At 35.1% G+C, this 12,960-nt stretch overlaps 1 protein-coding gene across 1 annotated transcript; it reads left to right on the forward strand.

Annotated features, from left to right (window-relative positions):
* The first annotated feature begins 3,947 nt into the window (after positions 1–3,947).
* Positions 3,948–4,892, forward strand: LOC148830604 (olfactory receptor 2A7-like). The gene has a single exon (XM_088919950.1). The coding sequence runs from the start codon at positions 3,948–3,950 to the stop codon at positions 4,890–4,892; it is 945 nt and encodes a 314-aa protein (XP_088776076.1).
* The last annotated feature ends 8,068 nt before the right edge of the window (positions 4,893–12,960 follow it).

The raw sequence follows: 12,960 nt of genomic DNA on the forward strand, positions 1-12,960 counted from the left end.
ACGTTGAAGTGTTTGGTTACATGATAAAAACCCATTTACCTCTTTCAGCTGTCCATTTTACTCTTTATGCCCTTCTTTTAAGACCAGATAATTTAACATTTTAGGAAACCTGAAGTCACAGATTCTTAATTTTTAATTCTATTCTAGTAATAGAAATAAGTCATGAAGTTTGGGATTAATGTGCATATCTTACAATCTCCATGCATCAGTGCTGTTAATAAAATATTTTTGTATCGCATATGTATTGATTTATAGTTTGCATTAACTATTTTTGGGTGTACCCAGGATAATTTACATAAAGACAAAAAATAAACATTAAAAAAGGCTTACAAAAGCTTGTCACTCATGAAACATACACTCAGCTTTTTGTTAGTCAAAATGAGCTCCAGCAACATTTTTACATTTTAATTTAAAATATAATCAGACCTAGACTTTCTTATTTTTATTCTAAATGTACATCTTTAACATTTCACAGCTCATTATACTGTAGATCATTGGAAATGTTAGAAAATAACTCTGTTATGTCCATGGATTGTGTACTATAAGGTGTAACTATTATAAATAAATTAATGTTTCAAAGATACTATACATGTAATAATAAAAAATACACTGTAGTCTATAGGCATTATCTACCTTAAAAGCCAATGTCTCTATGTAGTTATGGTATTAATCATATTATAGTAATATAGCCCATTGGAGTAAAATATCTATTTATAATCAAATTCCTGAATCATTCTCAGTATTCACTATTTAAAAAAAAATCATATACTGTATAAGGTCTGCTATGCTGCTGTCAAGACAACTAAATTGTTAGGCACCAAGACCTTGCAACCCGGCAGAAATAGTATCATTTTCAAAAATTGCTAATCCCTCTGTACTTAACAATGGAGACAGATGCAGAAATCCATGTTGTCTCATCATTAAGAAGATATGTTTGTAAACGGAAATATTGTACAGGAAAGCAAGGTGGCAAATAAACCACAAAACGTCTTTTGGAACAATAGAAATTTATTGAATCACAACACCACTTACTTTTCACAAACTGAAAGAAGAGTCTCTAAAATTCTGTTGGAATTTATCGCTGCCTTAAAAAGAATAGGTTTGAAAATCAAAAACTTTATAATGACTGATGATTACGATATTCCCATTATGGTTAACCACTGTTAACATTGATCAGTGCTTCATTATTTCGTAATGAGATCTCCTGTGTATAATCCATGTTCAATAGGTGAAATGCTCTGCAAAAAATACTTCTCATCTGAAATATCTGCAATGCCTAGAAGTCAATGTATGTCATAGTACTAAATTCACAACAAAAATGTAAGTATTCTAAATGAGAAACTGAACCTCAGTGGCTTCATTGATATAGTGTTCAATTCTACAGTGGTAAAGTTCTGTGAGAATATAGTTAATTAATTCACGAGGACACAAAAAACTATGTACAGTATAGAAGGAACTGAACTGTGTAAAAAACACAATAAAATAAATATGATCACTGCCTGTGATTCTTACATAATGATTATTTCTATTTTTGATTTTGTCAAGAGTTATACCTCTTTTGAGGTCACTTGAGTCTTCTCTCCTAAATAATATCGTGGTTGATGGGTAGCTGCTACGGAACCACAATATATATAAAAAACACATACATTGTATATTCACTGTAAATAAAAATTTCCCTTCTTGATTAAATCTCTGTAAAATTAGACACCAGCTGCCAAGGAATGGGTAACATGAATACTAATAACTGATCTCAAATTAAACCATAAAAAATTAAGGAAAGGAATAAGGTCAGCATCTGGATCCTACTGGAAGATCTACCTCTCATGCAGTCTTATATACATTAACATCCATATTGTCAACCACATAGTCCCCCCATCTCTGTTTGCCAAACAGCATACCTAGGTATATTATCTCTCTGTTTCTCTCAAAGGCAACAATTGGCCTGTCCCAAATGGTCCACATTAACTAAACTCACAATTTCACAAATTTCACATTAATCTCACAAATTAATATTCAGGAGTTCAGTTAGATGCTAATTAATGCAATAGAGAGGTGAAATATGTATAAAGCAGTTAGCATGACTCGCCTAGATAATGGAATGGCACCCTACCCAAACCTCCCTCCCCCTCTGTGTCATGAGGATTGAGCTAGGGAGTGTGCTGCAAGGGTGTAGAAGGGGTAGAAGGTAGAAGAGGGGGAGGTGCAGAGAGATAAGCTAAGGGAAAACCTGGCTGCAGCACTTATATATGTAGGTGAGCGGACGTCCATCCTTCCTCATCTTCTGTTATAAACTCCATACATCCATAAAATTACATTTCCATATCAAACATTTTTAAAATAAACAATGTTCTCAATTTACCTTAACTTTCATTCTTTACAAATCTATGCGCATCTAAGGTAAGAAGTAATACAATGCAATGCGGTACATTCATCAGTGCTTAACTGGAGTCAGTTAAGAAGGACAACTGATCCTTTCACTTCAGATGTTCTAAATCGCAGTCAGTTCTCAAAGCTGTAACACTATAAAATAAATCTTATTTTATTACCTTAATATATGATAGAAACCTACAAGATACACCTTTCTGTAGTCTGTTTTATCAGTTTCATCCATTAATTACTGAGGAGCATAAGGACTCCACATATGGAAGTTTATATTTCTTTATATTTGAAAACCTTAAAGAATTTGATAACATGCTTAATGTTATTGATTATATTCTGAAGTCATTAAGTTCCTGCTCTTCTTAAGCAAATAAAACAAAAACCAACATTGAACTGACTCGCTGACACATTTCTTGCTCCCCTTGTAATAAGGGTGGAAACAAGACTCCACAGCACAGATTCTTAATACATTTTAAAATCTTGATTCACCAGAGGTTCTTGTAATTAAGTCATAAAGGTTAACATAATTGTAAATGGTCAGTTATGAAATAAATGTGCTTTTTAAAATATTAAAAACACAACATTTTTAGATGTGGTCTTAACACATCTGAAGAGAAATCCAAGGCCAAAACTTTATTTTTTGTTTTGTTTTTTTATTAAGTTTTGGCATATCCAATTTGTCCTTTGCAACTTATGCAGCACCCTGCTGTATCTCATTTAAACGATTAGTATTTTTTTAAAACAGAACATTTCTATTTCACACAATCTGAAATAGAATGAATCAAATCTGTTATGCATTGGGAGTATTATTACACTATCTTTAAAGATCCTCCAAAGATTTGTTCTCAGTAACTTGAAGAAACTTTGAAGAAGAAAGGCTTAAATGCTCACAGCTAATTATTCTATTCCCATTCCCATTCTTGTTCTACGTAATACAATTAACTCATCCTTACCTATCTTTTAATTACAGCTCTTGTGTATACTGTATCCTCTATTGGTGAGCCATTCCAATATAAACACATCTTAAATCAAATATCGACAACAAATACAAGAACTATGTGTGTTTAATTTCTAAATACAAAACAGACCAGTAAGTATCTGTCTTGATTTTGAAAGAAAACTGCTTCTTTGCTTCAGGAAAATAAGGGTAGATTTTTTTCAGTAATTCCATGGGCTAATTGACGTATTATGTTCCGTAAGTGTAACTGACTTACTTTCTGGTGTACTTATTAAATGTATTAATTTAATACAAGTATAATAAACTAAAACATCCTAAAATATTTTGTAGTGCTTAGCAAAAAATTGTATGCCTCTGTTAAGGGTCACAAGCTTAGAAATTTAAAATTAGTATGTATATAACTTTCATGCCACGGTTTGACCGAATAATTATCGGAAGCAATATGAAGTTGACACCTTCATATCTGTTTCTATCGCAAAAAAAATGTAATTCAATGTGAATAAACAAAGCATAAAGGTTTTCACTGCAACAGTTGTATTTGTGTTTATTTAAATTAAATTTCATGATACATTGCTTTTATCTTACAGGCCTTTGGAGAACATTGTGAACCATGCCATTGAGCAATGTCACACCCGACGCCATAACAGAATTTATCCTCACAGGTTTCAATGGAGCTGAACATCCAAGAACTATTGGGTTTGTCATTTTGGCAATTTATGCATTCATTTTGCTGAGCAGCAGCATCAATATATACATCATTTCCAGGGACAAACACCTTCATACCCCCATGTACTTTTTTATTTGCAATCTTGCCGTTGTAGATATATTGTACAGCACAAGTGTCAGCCCAGTCATGATGGTCATTCTCATTGCTGACATGAAAACAATCTCTTACAAACCATGTCTCACTCAAATGTTCATGTATCATTTTGGTGTTGTCATGGAAATCTTTGCAATTACCCTGATGGCTTATGATCGTTTAATTGCAATTTCTGATCCTTTACGATATCACAGTATTCTCACAAAGACTCGTATACTGGTATTAACTGTAGCAACTTGGGTGTTGGGTTCTGCCATTATTGCCATTTTTACGGGCACAGTTGATAGACTTCCTTACTGCCAACAAACCCTTAAATATGCTTTTTGTGACTATGCTGCTCTAGTCAGAGCAGCCTGTGTGACATTTGAAAATTATTTTTTACTACCAGCTGTGATCTCTTTTTTTGTTTTGTTTGGTACATTCACTTTTATTGCTTTATCCTACCTTAAGATAATCTTTGCTGTTGTTAAAATTTCCTCATCAACAGCCAGAAAAAAAATGTATAGCACTTGTTTAACTCACTTGATTGTAGTAGCTTGTGTTTTCACTCCTCAATTTGTCAGTATTATTCTAACCAGGTTAGGCTTGGTTTTAAGCATTGAAGAACGTCATATTCTGCTTATTGGCTCCTGCCTGGGTCCCTCGCTTCTTAACCCTTTTGTATACTGTTTTAGAACAAAGGAAATAAGAAGTCAACTGTTCAGAATATTTAAGACTAATGCACCCATAGAATAAAATTCAGTTTTATTTTTTATTATGGTTTCATTCAAGCTGAAAAAAAACTTTTTGTTATACAATAACAGACACATTCATCAGCATTCCTTTGACATTACATAAGGTTTTTTTTAATAAAAAGTTTTTAGGTGGTACAATGCTGCTTAAGCAATTTAATGTGTACTTAAATGTAGAAATCTATCCCTTTTATTTATCATTTACATATTAAGTTGGAAAATATGTTGTATATATTCTATGTCTTAAAAGATAAAGTATTACATTATGGAGAGACCAAGGTCTTTGCCTTTTGAAGTACTTTGAGCCAGTAATTATCCCAGTTCTGTGGCTTTAGGATAGTTAATGCAATGGATGCCGACACACCAAGATTTCTTTATTCTTTCCAATCCTCATTCTCTCTGAGATACAGAATGTGAAATGGTTTTATCAGAAGATCAGGAGGGGTAATCAAATACTAAAATCACACTTCTGTTCTCCAATGTATAAATACTAGCTTGGAAGCCCACAATTCTGCTTCCATATCTTCTAGCACCCCAACATTACCCTTGCAACTGCCTCCCTCGTTCATTCCAAGCAAGGAAGGGGGGTTTGAACATTGCTTGATCATCATCTTAGACATTTCCTGAGACAGATGAGTTAACACTTAAGTACTAAGCACACTATCACCTCTATTTATTGGCTCACTTTGTCATTATTATAAATTGACCAAACTACTGAAATGAAAATAAGATGAATTTCTGATAACTCAATTAATAAGAAAAATGTATGTGTCTAAAGAGTAAAGTTTGCGATTGAATTTCAATATAATTCAATGCAACAATGCTTGAAATTAATTAGTCTTAGACTACATTTATGAAGACAAAGGATGTTAACAGTTTTAAGTGCAATACATAAAAAAATCCTTTAGTATTGGAAGATGTACAGTAAGCGTTGACACTACATCCATCCATTTTCTAACCACGTCAAATTCATGAGGGAGCTGGAACCTATCCCAGCAGGCAACCGGTATAAGGCATGGTGCATTCTGGACAGGTCACTCCAGGGCATATACAGGTACACACACTTACAGTACATCAGGGCCAGTTTCCCCAGATTAACCTACCACTGTGTCTTTGGACTGAGGTAAGAAACCCGATGTCACGACGTCATAAATGCACTGTTAAAGACCCTATGCATGACGGTATAATCCGGAAGTGTCTGGAGAAGCACATCAGGGAAAACACAGCAAGGTTAGGACAGGTCAACAGACAGGGGACGATGAATGTGGTGATCTAGTGCACAGGGAAAGGCCGAAAGGCCGAATTTTCGTGTTCATAATTATAAGAACTGAAACAAAGTTAAGTGAACCCTGTAGGATTACCAGTACAAAACAAGTGCTGAGTTGAGACTTGAATTTATTGTTTTTGCATGTACACAAAGCAAAGCAAACACATCATTGAATTACTGATATTTTACTTTGGTATATTTTGTCTTTGTTAAACTCTTTTGAGTAGCATAAATTGGCACTGACTTTATGTGCAAATTTATATTAATTTAATGTTAAAAAATCACTACTTTCAATCAGTCTTCATAATTAATGTTTATGTTAATAGTTAATTAAATTAATACAACTACAGTATCTAATGTAAATTTAATATTGAAATATGTATATTAATTCCATGAAAACAAAGCATTCTGAATTCTTACTTTCTTGACATGAGAATGTGTTAGAGTTCATAATATTGCTCAACTCTTAAATTAAATTGTTCAACTGTTACCTTACTAATCACTGACACTTTGTCTCTCTTGGGGGTTTCAGTTGGAATTGAGTTAGTTAAGTCCGGTGTTCCTCAGGGCTCAATACCGAACACCATACTGTTCAGCATTTACCCACTTGCTCAGCTAATTCAGATCACAAGGTCTGATTATCATTTCTATAGTGATGATACTCAAATCTATGTCTATACTATACCTGACATTGAAGTGGCTGTTTCTGCACTCTCTAATTGCATCTCTACCATAAAAACTCAGATGACTGAAAACGTCCTTCACTTAAACTGCTACAAGACAGAACTTATACTTTTCAGCACCTCCCTTCAACTATGTAAAGCCAGTCCAGTAACACTATCTGTAGATGGCACTGTTCTTGAATTTCAATCTAAATTGAAGAACTCAGGGTTGATATCTGATCCAGGTTTCACCTACATGTGGAAAATATTTCAAAAACATCAATCTTCTATCTCAGAAATATCACCAGACTATTCTTTATCTCTGATTGAGGCTGAAAAGCTGGTCAACACATTTGAGTTCTCTACAATTTATTACTGTAATGCCCTACTAAATCCACTATGTACAAATTTCAGTATGTCCAGAATTCAGCAGCCAGAATCCTTACCAGGTCATGTGCAAGTGATCATTACTCTTGTCCTGGAGTCCTTGCACTGGCTTCCTATCAGGCTTCATGTTGACTTCAAAATCCCCGTGCTCACCTATAAGGCTCTGACTTATTATCCTACCCCTCACCTCATAGCCTTTGTTTGTCTGACTCTGGTCTCCTGTTCGTCCCCCAAGCTCATATACATTCCATGGGAGACAGGGCCTTCTCTTGCTATGCCCCAAAGCTCTGAAATTCTATCCCCAAGGATATCAGGGATTCACCTTCTTCTTGATATAATAAATTGTGTAGTACACTAATTGAGTATTACTCAATTGGTCCGCAGCACCAGTACCAGCCCAACTACAATACTCATTATTCCAGTTCACAAGTCAAACATCTCTTACAAACCATGTGTGGCTCAAATGTTCATGTTTTGTGTCATCATGGAATTCTTTGCAATTACCTCTAATGAACGCCTGGTTGCAATTTCCAATCCTTTATAATATTACAATGTCTTCACAAAGACTCATATAATCATACTAACCATATTATCATGGGTGCTGGATTGTGCACGTTTTGCTGTTGTCAAAGAATAGGTGACAGCTAAACCAAGAAGCTCTGAAATGTGTTTTTTGTGAGTATAGTCTGAGGCACTTTGACTAACTTAACAAATCAGATTATGTGAATCTTAATCCTCCTGGTGGCACTACCTGGTGGCACTACCTCTAATTTCTTTCATGTATTACTTGTTATCTTATTTTGCTTGAAGAATTTGAAATCTGTCTGGACTGTAGCTTTCATTTAATTGAGAGGAAAGTCACCTTGCTCTTACAAGTGACTCTGTTTGCAGAGTTTGTCTTAACACACTGCTCCCTTTTAAATGCATTTTTATCACCTTTATCACCTTTGTCTGTCCGGAGGAAGGGGGTTGGGGAGAGTGATGGAAACTAAAATAAAAGCCCACCCCCAGTTTCCCGTCCTCCTACTACAAGGTGAAAATGCGCTAGCTGGCTAGCACAAAACAATCCCTCCTGTGCTATTTTCTGAGCATCGCGGTGATGGTCTGGTGGTTCATTCATGTTATTATTAATATTACTAATATTTCATATACTGTGACATGTACAATTATCAGAAATGTGAATATAGTTTGCATAATATTTTACTGTTAGAAACTTGCAATTATATTCGTCATTGTATTAACAGTTACAACAGATATTTCAGATATTGGGAGTGTGAAGATTCAGTGAGCACTAGGATACTATTTAACACAGCTGGATACACAGATGGATACTATTAGTAAGATAAAATTGTATCCAGTTGTGATGTTGTATCAGTATTTACTGCTAGTAATTAGTGTAAGATTGGTGTAAGTTGAAATCTGAGCCTAAATCTAGATGTAAAATCTTGACAAACAAAGCAATGTTGGAAATTTATCATTTTTCAGGAGCAGAAATACAAATAGAAAATAAAAGCTTTTTGACATCTCAAATTAATTTTGAGGTCTCCAAAACAAACAAGAAAAGGAACATTTCCAGAGAACAACTACTTTATGTTCACATAGAATAAGTCATTATAAATTTGAGCAATCTAATTTCTTAATCATTTAAGCAGTGAATTGCCAGCTGCAAAGGATTGCACCACAGACAGCACAAGCTCTGCTTGCCATAGAAGTTCAGGAAAGGGTGAATTAAGCCATGTCAAATGCAATAGTTCAGCGATCTGAAATGACAGTTTAAAATCTGAATAGATTAATGTAAAGATTCTGGAAACTTCAAAATTAAAAAAGCTCTGTAGGACAAGAAACAAAATATAGAGAAAACTTAAGCTTTTAAAGGCTGAAGCTAAAATACACTCTTAATAATTAAGACAAATGAAAATTTAGGACATTAAAGTGTTAGGCAAACATACAGTAGCTGATGCTGATCAACGGAGCCAGCATCTTAAGAGGCAATTTGTTTAAATAACAAATAATAATCTCCTGATTTGTTTAACGATGGTTTCAAAAATAAAACTAACTGGTGAGGAATCCATGTTTAATGATAATTAAAAGACTTGAAGTTAAAAGAAATTATTTACATTGCTTGATTAATTTTTAAAAACTAAGTTTTAAAGGCAGATGCATTCAGTGCTATATGCACTCCAGGCTGAAGAACAGTCTTTCTGTATTGCTGAGCTCCACGCCTCCTCTGTCTCTTGGTGTCACCTCTTCTCTGATGGAGCTTAGTGGGCGGTGTGCTATTTTTTCAGTGACCTACTGATCTGTTTAACACATTGGGAAGATAGGATAATGTGTTTTTTTGTATGAAATGCATGTTGCGTTTACAAAATTAAAGTGTTTTAAATGTTTAATTAAAAAGTAAAAAACTTACAGCTCACATATAGATTCTAAGATGATCATGGGGAAGAAAAATTACCCATTTCTCTCACATAAAAAAGGGTTTTAACTATCTAAACCCATTTTTTATAGCTCTTAAAGTCATGCGATGTCTAAGTTAGGCAGGGACACGTCATTGTTTCTTATTTTTGATCTTCTTTAAAAAACTTAAAGAATTGGTTGCCCATCGTGTCATACAGTATTATGTTTTCACGTTTTCAAGAGACAATAGAATGCTTTGTTTGATGGATAAAAAATGTAGTATAATGCCTGCTGTGGTGAAAAAGCTATTGAGCACAGAAGATCTTTCCTCCTGTCAGAAGAATTCAATATGAGGTTAATTATTATCTGAGTAAAAATAGAAAATACAGAAACAGTTCCTCAAATTAAAAAGAGCTTGAACCCAATGAGTTTGTGTTATGCTGCTTAATATGGTCAAAGTTTTGCATACATACAGTAGGTATTGAATAGTAATTCTTGCATTATGAACTCCCTTACACCTGTGTAGGGGTTTTGTGCATGTACTGGGACAATTATTAATTGTAGCAGTAAATTACAAAATGATTCTATGATGGCTATTAGAAAATCGACCTTGTGGAACAACTCAGCAACACACACGGATCCTAATACACGAGAATACATTTATTAATACATAAAATGTGCATATAAACATAACATATATTATAGTGAGGGTTAGCAGCATACAAAAGGTATATATTCAATCACGAAGAGTTACAAATACCAAGAGATACATAAATTCAGTATACCATTCATTTATACCGTTAATGAGGTTTGATTACAACTTCTACACTAGATACTCAAAAGCAAGTACATCACTCATAGGAATTAAATTGACATCAACTGGGATTGAGATAACAATTGAATTCTCAAGCTGCAATGCAGAATGCTGAATATTCATCCAATTTATGTGGATTCAGATCTCCCACGGATACAAAGGAACAGTGACAGTCTGTTGCTGCGTCCAATCAGCATCCTCTGGCTCGGTGCCAGGCAGTCCTGGTGGGGCTGGAGGTGTGGGAGAAGGAGTTAGAGATTACTGCTGCAGCGCGCTGGCAGTGACTCTCTAAAGACCTGTGTAGTTAGTCCTGACTGAACTAGCAGAGTTTGTGCACATGAAAAATGACTGCGGGTCTGAACAAGTCACCCTCTTTAGACGGGAAGAAGACTGGTTCGTTCCTGATGTAGAACTAGTCCTGAATACTAAGATTCAGCTGTCAACAGTTCCGACCATAGTTCACTCGTTGATCAGGTGAGCATTCACAGTGGGTTATCGACGGTTCACGGGGCTTCCTGCTGGGCTAACCTCGGGCGGATCCTTTGGTTATTATCGACTCTTAGAACAAAGTAAAGTCCTGGCACTCGGACATACTTGCCATTATGTGATTGTCTGAGATTAGTCTGAGAATGTCCTGGAGGGGCACATTCTGGGCCCTGTGCTGCCTCTTTTATCTGGAGGAACTATGGTCATTCATTGGTTGAAAGTTTCGAGGGCATTCGAGACCCATGTGGGGTTACCCCGCTGTACCAGTTCCTGATTGGCTGATCAAGGTGGAAGATGAGTAACAATGTTCTCTGACCTTAGGGTTGTAAACAACTTGGGATAAGACTCTCCCTTGGAATCTCCCAGACAGAAAGGCGTCAGAGATGACTATTCATTAGGGTGGCTGGAGAATCTCAGCCCTGGGAGTTGTTCCTTATCAGGAAACTCTATCAGAGAAGAAACATCTTAAATCTGAACCACATGGAATGGCCTCTCTGTGTCCAGCACCACTGAGATGAGGGAGAGAGAGACTGGCAAGGGAGCAGCAATCTTAACTCCTGTATTATTAATAAGCATTTCTGTTACACCTGGGATCCGCTTTATTCAAAGCTTCCAAAAATGCAACCAGTTGCTAGGTGTTGTTTAAATAAAAGTTGTGAACATTTTCATAAATCGCAGTCTTTAAAATTCCTGTGGTTTGAAGGCTCTGTGTCATTTGTTCACAAATGTATTAACATCTGAAACAATGTGTTGCATAAATAGGCATTTTAATAAGAAATCAAAGGTTGTGAAAACCAGAGAAAACAAATGACTCTGAACAAAAAAGAAGTTTGAAATTATTATTTATAATTAATAAATTAATATTGTTAATAGTGATCAGATATGTTATTGTAGTTCAGTTCAGTGGTCTTTTTAATACCACTTTGTTATTCTCAATTATAATTATAATATATACTATGAATAAAGTATTTTTTAAATGAATTTAATTAAACCTTTTGCCCTTTCATGTTTTTCTTAATATCATTTCACATATAACATTGTGATATATAAAAATAATAAAAAAGAAAATGTAGTGTACATAATATTTACTATTTTATTTTTTTAAAACAGGAGTCTTTGTTAAAAGGAAAACTTTTGCCCTAAGCGAGAATTAAACACAGACCTCCTGGGGGAAAGGAATGCACCAAATTCATTGTACCAACACGCCCTTTGGAAACATACAGTAACTGAAACGGACAGGTCATAATGTTTCTAGAGTAATCAGGAGTGAATGAGTCAAAGAAATTGATGAACATATTTACAAAGAAAGTGGAATACTGTGTATTATCATTAAATTAATATCATTATTAATTTCTTTAGTTACGCGATTCAATATTCTATTCCCTATTAAACAGATTCTAAAAAGTGTTGTTTTTTACAGAAATAATGCAAATATTCACAGAAAAGGTTAAAACATTGTAGCTATTTAGAAAGTATATAAACTTAATATAGTCAGAACATGCTAAACTTTTCCAAAATAACTGTTAACTCAGGAAGTGACTAAGACTTTGATACATCAAATGTTTATGAAGAATATGGAATACTGTTAATTTTTCAGGTGGGTAGCTGCGTCAGCTTCCAACGATCAGCTTGAGTTCTTCCTGCACCATTTCACCAACTTCCACCCGTCCCTCAAATAGACGGTTAACATATCTTCCACTACTCTTCTGTTTCTAGACATCAACTTCTCTATCAACTACCCCTGACTGTCCACTTCAGTTTATTACAAACCCACGGATTCACACAGCTACCTCCTGTACAGCTCATTTCACCCCAACCACACTAAAAACTCTCTTCCTTTTTCACAGTTCCTTAGGTTACGACGATTATGCAGCGACGACATCGACTTTGAGAACCAAGCCCTCGAAATGTACTCATTTTTCATCAACAGAGGATACCCCAGCAGTGTGATTGACAGGGCCCTTGCCCGAGCCAAAAACACCCCCCGGACCATCAACCCGATCAGGAACTCCCGCCGTAACAACCGCATTCCTTCGGTGCTTCCTTACCACCCTAACAC

This window comes from Atractosteus spatula, chromosome 7 (genome assembly GCF_055471065.1).
Source record: "Atractosteus spatula isolate fAtrSpa1 chromosome 7, fAtrSpa1.hap1, whole genome shotgun sequence".
Taxonomy (NCBI): Eukaryota; Metazoa; Chordata; class Actinopteri; order Semionotiformes; family Lepisosteidae; genus Atractosteus; species Atractosteus spatula.

What these genes read in the sequence shown, in the direction of transcription:
- LOC148830604 (XM_088919950.1), top strand. Translation starts at nt 3,948, where the DNA reads ATGCCATTGAGCAATGTCACACCCGACGCCATAACAGAATTTATCCTC.